This window comes from Falco punctatus, assembly GCF_963210335.1.
Source record: "Falco punctatus genome assembly, chromosome: 1".
Classification (NCBI taxonomy): domain Eukaryota; kingdom Metazoa; phylum Chordata; class Aves; order Falconiformes; family Falconidae; genus Falco; species Falco punctatus.
In genome coordinates this window covers 86,724,576-86,736,948 of record NC_137580.1, presented here as the reverse complement: position 1 = coordinate 86,736,948, position 12,373 = coordinate 86,724,576, and the positions used below count along the sequence as shown (strand labels likewise).

General features: G+C 39.4%; 1 protein-coding gene across 11 annotated transcripts in view; it reads right to left on the bottom strand.

The window, feature by feature from the left end:
- ARVCF (ARVCF delta catenin family member) overlaps nucleotides 1-12,373 on the bottom strand; it is a 290,531-nt gene that overhangs the window by 87,938 nt on the left and 190,220 nt on the right. For all 11 annotated transcript variants that reach the window (XM_080373939.1, XM_080373936.1, XM_080373935.1 and 8 more), the window contains one exon: nucleotides 8,774-8,932. In XM_080373939.1, the coding sequence (XP_080230065.1) occupies nucleotides 8,774-8,932 (159 nt within the window). The remainder of the gene's footprint in view (nucleotides 1-8,773; nucleotides 8,933-12,373) is intronic.

Here is a 12,373-nt window from a genome sequence, read left to right as displayed (position 1 = left end):
ACAATTAGCATAAACACCGCATCACATTGCCTAGTTCGACAGAAATATGCTCCTGCCTGATCTGGGTCAAATTTGTACTGCTGTGTAACTTGATGGAGCTCAAATTTGGCAGTAATATTTAGGAAACCAGGATCTCAAATGGAAAAGTTTTGGACTTCAAGATTTTAGACAGCACAGCTACTTTCTCTTTTAAGATACACTTAGACCCAACCATCACCACACAAGCCCAATAGGTACTGTTGTCATTCCGTTATTTTGGTGACTAACAAATTTGCAATAATGAACACTAACACCACACAGCTTTTGCAACTACACTAAACATACTGGGCTAGACAAGCTTGTTTAAAACCTTAAAAAAAATAGCTGTACACAAATACATCTTTATCTTTTCTTCCTATAAATCCCATTTAATTTCAACACAGACAGAATTAGACTATTTCACATAACTGACAAAAAATGGAAATGGTTAAAGGTCCAGAGGGCACTTGTGTTCAGGGTTTCTTGCTAACAGGTACAAACAAAGACTCCTCAAGAGTTTCCAAGAGCATTCTGCCTTCATGGGAAAGGTCTGGTAATCTGCATAAGAGTGTCAGACAAAAGCCACTAGTATTTACAGACTAGCAAAGGACCTTCTGTTTTGGTTGCTATCTGGGGTCCATCAACTTCTGTACCATCTTCCAGAGTGACCAGCAAAAGCTCTTTCGGGCAGAACACTAAGTTCAACAGATGCCAATCTATCCTTGGTTACCCTTGCCCCAATGAAGTTACTTAACTTATAAAAAGCTACCCTAACCCTAGTAAATACAGACTTTCAGACCTTAGTAAAAAAAATAAACGACAAAGCAGCAACAGATGGCACACGCACAAAGATGAGAGAGAGAGAATCAGAGAGTATTACACAACTCAAAGTAAAATTGTCAAGAGATATTAAAGTAACACAGAGGTAAATAAGCATCAGTAGATGACACTTTTCTTCATGTAAGCTGCAGAATGAAACGTGTACATCAAGAGAAACAGTAACCGTAACATGTACTCCTGGACTGCTCAGTAGCTAGCTCTGAAGTCCAAATAGATATTTTGACCTATAGCCTCTGATTTAAACATTTAGATTGGCACCAGATTAGCCAAGCTGCTGCTAAAACAAAATAATTAAGTACATCTCTTGAAGCGGCTCCAAACATGTCCTTTAGCCAGATGTTTTCACACAGAAACCCCAAAGAGAAAAAATTCACCCAAACAGCATTTCTTTTCCTAGAGACATCTGTGAGCGAATGATACTTCAGCTTAATGAAGTAATGAAATCCTGCAAGACAAAGCAGCACAAATGGCTCTCCACCAACAGCATAATTGAACAGCATCACAGTGCTGAATAAAGCAGAGGCAGGTACCAACATGACTGTAGTAACTAGCTTGTGCCTGAGCTAAAAGACCTTCCCTCTTCAACACAAAGGGATTTCCTTAGCAAGTAAACATCAGGAAAGATGCTAGCTTCCACACCTGCAAATCTTCTCCCCCCCCCCCCCCCCCCCTTTTTTTAAAAGCACACGTTTTATTAACTACAAGAAAGGAAACTACAAACTAAGCATTTATTTCATGCTATAGAACCCAACAGCAGTTTCTGCTTATTGCCTGCACACAATACTTCTACTTTCCACTCAGTTATCAGCATGACTACTGTCACAGCATTTATAAAACTGCACGGCATTTAGAGAAGAAAGAGCTGGTGTAGCTTACAGTAGCTCTTTGTAAAGTGGATATACACAAGGCAACACACCTCTGTATTCTACCGAAGTCTGAAACAATAGTTTTATTCAAAGTAGTATGTTCACAAGTGATCTTCTAAGAGTAAAAAAAGCAACATTTCTCAGGCCTGAAATATGCAAGTTTTGCAAAACAATGACAAAACCGGATGCAAAGCACCAGGCCTTTGTGTTCCTGGATTTGGGAGCCAGTAAGAGGAGGGACCGGTAGTAAGGTAGTGTTTCAGGAGTGCGATGGATCAGAAATTGATACTTATGACCAGGAAGGAACACACAGGCAGCTTACTAGCTGCCAAGGAGAGCACTCTTAGAACCTCTCAAAGCCCTTTCTTTCAGCACTATTCAGGAGCCAAATATTCTAAAACTAACCCTGAATTTTGCTTTTCAAGGCATATGGTGCCATGCATGCATACTTTATTATGCAAAATTTTTCATTAAGTTGTCAAGATCTTTGCAAGATAGCTAATATACCACCTCTGGCTGAGGTAATATCACAAAAGAAGGAACAGGCTTTGACCTGCAGAATCTTTGGACACAGGCTTTGCAGAAGAGAACTGCTGCTCTACGTCTTTACCCACCATTCCCACTGCCAATTCTGGACCCTTGCTAGTTTTTGACTGCTGTGTTTCCTTGCTTGTTTTTTGTTGTAAGGTTGGTTTTTTTTTTGAGAGTCATTGTTATTATCAAACAGGACAAGGTAACACAACACAGGAATATCACAGCAACAACAACTGCCTACCACTATTCGGTACATGTACACAAAGAAGACAGTTCAGAATTTTAGTATACTTTGAAAATAAATTCCTAGACAATTTGTGACCTAACAGTTACACTTAATGATTTTTTCACCATGCACTAGTACTCTACAGAGTATTTACTGAGAATTTCTTTTTATATGATCAACACAGAATGCAGGAGACTAATTTGCAATTTTTCCCCTATTTGCCTTACTTTCTTGTCTTTGAGACTAGCACAGACAAGTTTTCAATGGCTGTGGCTAGTTAAAAAGACACACTTAGCATCAGCCAGCACATGTAAGAACAAGTTTACGACATTAGCACAGCTTCATCTCTATTATTTTCTGAATGCTGCGCCTATTAACAACTGGAAAGAGTCAGGACAAAACCCCCTTGTCAGACAGATAAAAAGGAACATTTTACTCAAGCATTAAAGCACACATTTCTCATAGCAGAAAAGCATTCAATAATGCTCAAGGTGTTACGGTGAGGCGAACCAAGTTGTGTCATGTTTTGAGAAAGAGGGAGCATTTGCACTCACGCCTCATTTGTCAGGGGTAGGCACTGAGGAAGATTTATCATCATGTGATAAACAGACTTCGTGGCCTACAGAACAATAAAGGGAAGCTTTTTGGAAGCAATTAAGCCAGCACACAGAGGAAGGTCCATTTATTAGGCTTCCAAGAAAGAAAGTAAGAAAAAGCAACACCAAAGCAACCACCATCACCCCTCCCACCCCCCACCCCCCATACTTATTTCTGGAAATCCACCTCAAGGGAATGTTTCATTTGTATTTCTTAAAAGAACACAGGCAGTCTTGAGCAGCTGACAGCCCAGTAACTTTCCCTCCCATAATTTTTGTGGTTTCCATAATACTGGCACATTAGCCAAAGAGAACAAAGCTATTCCAAATGGGAGTCCCAGCAGACTGTCTTATCAGAGAGATACCTCATCCTCCAGATGCACCTGATCTCGAGAAAGATTTATTAGCATGAACCCTTCACTACAGATATGCTCTAATGAAAAATTTAGAGATGCAAGTTACTTTGAGAAAGTGTAATTTGACTTTGTCTATTTACTTTCCATCTCTAAAGAAAACCTGTTTAAAGAGGGGTTTTTAGCCCAATTACCAATCCAATGTGCTCAACTGTTTCAATGCTACAATCTCAAGAGTACCAGACAAAGGCATCAGACTGCTTCCCTATGAAGAGGTTGCTGGAGCATGCTTAAAATATATTTGCCATTCTTTACTCCCTGTAAACTATACTAAGGTTTCAACCACAGAAAAAAAAACCCAAAGTTTCAACATACCAAGTTATTCAGGCCTTTTGCAACCAAAATCCTATGCGAATGCCAGTTAGTGCTTTCCTTGCTGCTTCCCCCACCCCAGAATAAAAGCACATTTTAGGTTTACAGACCTTAACCTTTGTTCTCTCCCCAGATAGCAAATATTTTGTTAAAAAATACCCCTACAGGCCCTGATACAGATAACATTTTCACTAGCTCTATTTCTGGAAGTACTTTTGCCAACAGAATACAAAGGAAATATTCACACGTTTCAAGTAGCTTCTGTATTTTTCTGTCCCTCATCCTTCTATTTGTCTTGAAGGATGGGATAACAAACATGAAAACACCCAGAGTTTGGACTTACTGGATGCATGTGCAGATGGTACAAGTAGATCCCTCAAAGTGCACAGTACCCAGACACCAGAGGAGGAAAGACAGAACTAACATTTCAGTTGAAGCTGACTATTATGGTCAAATGCAGTCATCTTCACTAGTACCTATAATTTCTTCCATTTTGTTATTAAGGTTGGGTTTGTTTTGCCTTTTTAATTTTTTTTAAATAAATTAAGTACATGATAAAAGCTGACAGGTCTAAAAATTTTGTTGAAACTACGTCATGAAACAAAAAACAGGTGAGAAGTAACACACAAGGATAAAAGCATTCTGACATTTCTGAGAGCTAATTTTTGAACTACAGACTGTAAAAATTAATCAGCCCAAGCAGGCTGAAGCTATTACCTTTCTAATAAATACTGTGTAAGAACTTGCCCCGTAGGTTTTCGAAACAGCAGCTCAAATTTTTCCCCTTCAATTTTAAGCTTAACATTTCACATTTTGAAAGGGCTCTCAACTTCAGCTGAAATCCATTCCTGCTCTATTACCTAACTCCCTTGAACTTTCTGCAGTTTTGAAGAACGGCATCTCAGGGTACCTGGCATTGCCACAGCCGAAGAATTTCAGTCACAAGCACTTTCACATCACTGGTGCTAAGAATTGGGAGCAGCAGTTAAACACAGTTGGGAAAGATCTGGCCTTGCTGAGTATTAAAAAGCACAAGGCAAATGGATGGACTACATATTAAACAATTTTGTATGCAGATTGATTTCACAGTTTGTGATCATAAAACATCATTTCCAATGAATGAAAGTGACCCAAAACTCTCCAGTCTTTTAGCATTTCAAAGACAAAAAAAAAAAGGTGCCTGAAGAAAGAAAAAAAGCAAACATGAACACAAGCACACACACATCTAATTTGCTTTACTGAGTTCTCGAGCCACTCACAAACAGGCTCCCTGTAACACATGGCAGTGTTCCAGCCGACAGGCAAGAAGTGGTAGTCTCTCCCCAAGGTGACTTTCACTATTTTAACACGATAGGTATTTGGCTTCCAGAGAGATTATAAAGTTGAAATGAAGTATTATCTGGTACATCTTTTGTGCAGTGAATGTTATGTAGGGACTTAGTATAGCACTAAGAGAATAACAGTTTGGAGAAAATTACTCAGAGATATCTCATTTTGAAAACGCAGATGTTCTCTATTTAAAATATGTCAAATATTAAATTCTATTATGTCTTCTTCCCACTTCACTGCTACAGGCATTTTCAAAGATGTGGGAAAAAGCATAGCAAAACTGTCAATCTTTCTAGATTAAGGTTGTTTACTTAATGCACTATTGAAGAGAATAACCTCTATAAATTATGGTTTTGAAACAATGGGGGAAGGGGGAATAAAGGAACAGCAGCATACACATTTACAACTTTGGCTATGCTTCATTTCAAGGGAAGGAATTTCAGAGGCACTGCTCTCCAGCAAGCTAAAGATTCACACAATTTAGCAAAAATAAATGTCAATCTTCTTTCGAAGAATCAAAAAAAGCATACTAAATGGCATTAGGCTGCCTAAACCCCACATAAGCTATCCAGCAAAGAATGCATATATTTGGAAAACATCTCTGGTCTCTCTAGCTCTTAAAAAAACATGACCTGTGTTATTTACTCTGTCAGGAGAAGTACCTTGTGCTGCCACTTTCTTCGCAAGGCAAATATACTGGAGACTGTGACTGGCATTGTCTAGTACAGCCTTCTAGTTACAGAGGTAACAAAAATAGATTCTAAACCCTTCCTCAAAGAAGCTTAGAGGAAGCACAGCAATGTAGAACATAAAAAACTTTATTTCTATGTTTTCCTAACTACCTTGACTTAACAAATCACTCAAAGTAAAAAAAAAAAAAAAAAAAAGAGCATAAATCTAACCCCTCTAACATTTAATCAACATAGTGTGATCATCTCAACTTTTAATATCCCTATTAAGTAACAGATTAGATATTACTGAAAATAGATGTGAGGGTCCTCATCATAGGAAATGTGGCTCCTTTACAAGGATAAGTACTTAGACACTTAGATTAAGGGCAGATTCATGCGGTTTTGTGGGGGGTTTTTTGGTTGTTTTTTTTTTTTTTTTTAAATCTGGGAAGGAATAGGCAAAGAGACAGAACAGCAGTTTCTGGGCTCAGCAAAGATCCTACTACTGCACTGTGCATGCCCAGCAGACAGGTTTTTGCATCCCTCATCCCAGAGAAATTCTTTCCTTCACCTTCCTCATCTCAGCAGCAAGGTCAGTATTTTGCCACTGCAGAGCACAGTACCAGGGAATTTATTTTTCTCTGTAAGGCTCTCTCATACAATGGTATGACATATGAAAGTGCTACGATGATACCTATTACAAGTGATAGTAAGTCGATGCCAATTAACTCCATGACACTTAACTGATGCTACTAAATACCCCCAAACAATAGTTTTCATTTTCACATTCCCTACCAAAACATAAAACAAGTTGAAGACCAATGTGATTAAAAAAATATTAAAACCTGACCTCAGTTTCATGTCGAAGAGCTGTTAAAACTATGCCACTTTTTATCAGCAAGGAAAATTCCAAACAAAACCATTTCGGAGACAATCACCGCCTCAGCAAAGTCACAGCAACTCTTCTGACAGTTAGGGCTAAGCCAGCCCCAGCTGTGTTTTGACACTTCAGAATAACTTTTCTCAACAACTGGGTTTTTTTTTTTTCCAATTTGGGTTTGGTTTTTTTTTTTTTTTTGAAAGAGTTGGTCTTCTTAGCAAGGGAATACTAGGAAACACCTCCAGATGGTATGTAAGTTCAAGTTGGTGGCATTATTTGCAACAAGGTAAATACAAAGCAAGACAGCTATGCACACCACCCCCCACCCCCCCCCACCACCCACCCCCGGGTTCTGGACACACTTCAGTGCCTGTAATGAACTACAGAAGAAAAGCCTTGCTCTCTGAAATGGAACAGTAGCTCTAGGGTTGCTGGTTTTTTCAGTTTGCTTTTCCCATATTCAGATACAATGTCTGTTTTAGTGCTGCTACTGTCCTTTTCCGTGGGAAGATGCAAAAATAGCAGGTACACCACACAAAGGAGAAACTACTACACACCTTTTACACTATGACAAACATGCAGCTTTATCAGTGGCATGACTATTTCAGACAAGCTATTTCATTCCATGTGGTCCTGTTATCTAGGGACCACTGCATGGCCTTGCCTCTATTTTTACAGTCGTAGCTATCATTTTATTCCCTTGCATAGCTGCACTTAGTCTTCTAAAACTATGCACTGCTATTAGTGCAGATAAAAAGGTGTCCATCACCACTGTAATTTTATCACCTCCTTCCTGTAAATAACAGTTGTTGTTGCTGCCACTAGAAAGAAAACAGCATTTCTTTCAAATAAGTCACAGACTAAATACATTATTTGAAGAGCTAATCAAAACATGGGGGTTTTGTATGCCTGTTTTATTAAGACCTTCATCTCCTTCTAACAATGAGAAAACAGACCAGTTATATTTACCTTCCAACTAATGGCAACAAATATTAAACCAGATACTCCATGTATAGAAATGTGTGCAGGCCCACTAGCCTCTGGAAATCAACGTTCATTTGCTCACAACCTGAGGATCTGATGTCCCAAATAGACATCTTAGAGGACTGCAATTCTGGAACATCAGTAAAAATAAAATCTGATTTATGCAGTGAGTTCTGTTCAACTCCTTTTAACATAGAAAGCAGCTGGACAGTCTCTTCCCACCCCCCCCCACCCCACCCCCCCAAGAATGGTGCTGGTTAGAAGTTTTTAAAAAGGAACTGACCCTTAACCTTTCACAACACCAAAACCTAACAAAGAGTTCAGGTCAACTTCCAAGACCCAAATGACAAGACATGTTAATGTTCCAGAGGTACGGGACAGCATGCAAGGCAGCCATGACCATACGGCACCTGCTCAGAGATGGCAAAATTACCTTACACAAGGGAACAAAAAGACATCAGAAGAATCATACCATATGCGACACCTGTAATGCAGCTGAAACCGAGGTACAGGTACTTGAAAACACAACCAGCTTTCCCCATGCACCAGGAGCAAAATTCCATTCACAAGATTGCTGCAGAATTTAAATGCTATGGTGCTACTTAAGTAGGATGTTTCTTGTTCAAAAGGACAAATGCATAATCACATATTGTTATTACAGATTGTAATTAATGTGAAGACATATTTCCAAGCACATTTTCCTCAGCTGCAAAAGTAATATACTCCAAGCCCTACCAACTCATCTAATTCTTGTATCACTGTGTTTGCAGGACAATGCTGTGAACTGTTTCAGTAATATAGTATGAATCTTAAAAGAATAAACAATCCGGGAAGGGGTTCTAGTGTTTTTGTTTGGTTAACCTGGATAATTTCTACTGTTCATTTCACAGACCCATGAACAGTTGTATCAGCACAGCTGATGTGGAACACACTAGAGAGAGGTGAAACTGAAGAAGCCCTGAACTCAGCTTTGCTGGCAAGCAGAACATGATCTCTAGTGATTTTGAACAACAGCATAATTGTCATTCATTCTACTCCCTGCTATTTTTATTTTGTGATTAAGTGGTATTTTGCTGTTTTCCTCGCTGGTTATTAACCTCTCACCTTGGTTTCAGTTCTCCTTGTGGTTCCATCTTCAGAAGTGACAATAGACACGTGGGAAGTGGGAGTGCCTGGGTCTTCCTCCACAGTAACTGTCTCTTCCACCATTTCTTGAGGCTCTTGCATCATTGCTATTGATGTCTGGTTACTGGGGCTTTGTTCCTAAAGAAGCAGGTAAAAAAACAAAACCAACAAACTTTTCACTTCTACCATCACGGTATAACTATTCTATTGATTTCAGCTTTCTCAACTGAAAAACAGATTTTAACCAACATCTTGCAAGTAGAGATTCAGAAAAAGAAGTATTGATTGTCTCAAAAAAGCATGCTGCAACTATACTGTTATGACTGGGCTCGGCTCAGTAAATGGAAATCACGTGAAGCATCTATGAAGGACCTTATATTTATAGGCAACCTACTACAGACTAACAACTACTACCTTATATTTAAACCTGCTTTAAGCTTTCTCTTCAATGCTCAGTGTAGGAGGAGGGGAATTTCTGTCTGTCAAAACATTCACCCAGTTTTCACTCAGTTCCACAACGAACAGGACCAATTTTGCACACCATTAGAAGTTTATCTCCATTTGATAAAATACACTCAGCTGCAGACCACAGAAGGCTATAAACCATCAACACCTATTATTAAACTGACACCTTTCTCAAACTGTCCAAAGTGATGATAATTTAAAAAGAATGGATAGCTAGAGATTAATAGCTGAATTATCTGAAATGCTACCCTTCTGACATCTTCCCTAAGTCTGTAAGATCTAACTGGCTATAAGCTTATTTAAAATTTATAACAGATAGACAACATAAAGAAACACTAAACAGAAAGAACACACATCAAAAGCCTGTTCTTGCAGATACTGCCCAAAGAGAATGCTTCTGCATCTCGCAGCACTAACATCTGAACTTTCCTTTCCCTTACACAACTGTGTGTCCCAGCACAGACATCAGAGAAGCTCCCCTTTGGTAGATGAATGTACTTCAGAGGTTTCACAGCAAGCGGCCAATAAAGAACCAGTTTACATACCAAGAAATCAGACTTTTCCCCAGCATTATGAATCCTCAACTACATAAAATGATATGACAGACCGTTCATTTTGCTATATGCCCTGGAGGTATTGGGCTATATAGGTCTCAAAGCCAAAGCAAGCTTCTATTTGCACATCTTGTCAAATAGGCACACAAAAAAAGAACGTCCTTTATTAAGGAATAATACATACACACACACAAATATACACACACACACTTTTTTTTCATATAAAAAAAAAAGAAGACACAAAAAAACCCCAAACCAGAAAGGAGTGACACAGAGCACTGAACTGCAAAGTGAACCACTGTGGGCAAATTCAGTATACCTTTCTACATCACCTAAAAAAAAATGATTGGGATGAAACTGTTGCCATGCAGGTGGCTAAGTCTAATTACATAGAGGTTTAAACGTTCTCTACCTTTGAGCAGCTTCATCACCAGGGAACTACAACATTTCACTTAGAAAAAGTGCATTTCATCCCAGCCCTGAACTTTGGATTGCCCCTTTTGTCGTGCCATGTTTTGTGCAAGCCCTGAGGGACAGCATCCTTCCAAGTGACCTCATGCTGCTGAGCAGGAGCAGGGTACTGAGGTCTCTTTAAGCTCTACAGTGAAAAGTATCACTTAAATCTTGCATGATCCATGATTTCCTTTGAAACAAGCTGCGATGCCCCCGTTCAGTTTCCTTTATTTACAGCTGTATTTTGACATTATGGAACCTGGACTTCAGAAAGGAAGCCACTTTCATTTTCAGGTAAGCACTAATATTAACCAAGACCACGACAATAAGCCTTAGGTGATCATCTTAGTCAAAGTTACAACATGGACAGCCTTCAAAGATAACACATGCTGGATCACCAGAGATGGTATAAGCAGACACTACTTCCATTTCTACTAAAAACATGGAATAACTCAGGCTACAGAAACAATCAACAAGAATAAGGCTTCCGAAATCCTGAAGAAAATCACTCCTTCCAATCTGCAGTACTTAATCATTATATGGCCAACAACTTATGATACACACATACTGAATCCTTTATGGTAGCGTTCAGATGTCACATTCTGTCTTCTGTCCACAGCTTCAGAAGGGAAACTAGCTCCTGTAATAAATACATTAATCCCTTCACTTTTCTTGAAAATACTGTATTTTAACCACAACTCCCCTTACCCCACGCCACAGTAAAGCTTCCCTCTAAAGAGCAGAACTTACGCAATAGTGCAACACAGTAAAGACTCAGAACTTGTGTTTATCTTCATGCAACTCCAGCCTTGCCAACAGCAAAGAAACCAGTTACACGTAGAGATTTTTTCCATTACACCTTGTCCTTGTAAACCTCCTTGTCATCTCCAAGGCATCAAATGCCAAAACTGCTTCAAGGTGGGACGTTCTCACTCCTCACACACACATATGTGCCTACACACATCTCATCCATCACCCTCATTTCTAGCTGCATCTTGAGGTAACTGCATGAATTTACATCTTTTCATTCCCCTCTGGATTCTTCAGAAGCAAACTCTGCATAGTGATAACAAACCTGAGGAGATGGAAGGTAGAAATAAATATTTTGCTCTCCGAGCTTTTGCAAAGATTTTTCTTTATGAAAAAATAAGGTCTCCCTTTGTATTCAGACTGCCTGTAGGCAAAGGAAACCTTTAAAGCTAGGCACTTAAACACGAGCAAATTGCAAACTAGAGCATATTGACTTTAAATGAGCACTGCACTGGTTTTTATCCTCTGGCTGCTTCTAAAATGAAGATTCAGGGAGATATGGCACAGATCTGCATTCCTGCAAGAGAAAACTATTGTTAGCAAGAGACTGTCCTAAGCATCAGAAAGAATAAAAGCTTGCGAAATTCAAGGTAGATATCCCAACACAGACAAATACCCAGAATGCATCTGCTTGTGCCTTCCTTCTTATTATGTGAGCTACTGAGGAATGCAGTGAGCAAAGAGGACAGCATATCATCCAGCTTACTCCCTGAATTAGTTTAAGGAGGTGGTTCTTTGATCTCCAAAACCAGTACTTTCTCCACAGCACTGACTTGGGGTTGTCACAAGCTAACTTTAATGTAGAAAAGATGCAAAGGTTTTGTTATCTGTTTTTAGATTCCATCATTAAGAATTTTAGGTCATCACAAATTGCAGAAACTGGGACACATTACCTCTTTCAACCACGCTCCTCTGTGCTCAGCTTCTAAGTCTGTATTTAGGACGCTCTTTTGTTAAACACATCTCAGGTTCCAAACATTTGGCAGGTAAACGTAATTATTCAAAGTAAAACACAAGTTGCCAGAGAAAGCTGGAACATGACACCCCTAATGAATAATCCTACCAGTAGTCCCCTGCCTGGTAGAGGTAGGTAATTCCAGTTTAGGACAGCACACGCTCATTTGCCTACCATGCTGGGGGCTTCAGAAGCAAAAGGAACCAGAAAAGTCCTCTTTTCCTATCACGCTGGCCACGATCCTGCAGGTTCTTCCCCTATGGTCAAACAAAAGGATGTTCCCCAGCAGAAGAGGCATCTACCATGTCACGGCAATCAGCTGAGCATCTGGGAAGACCAAAT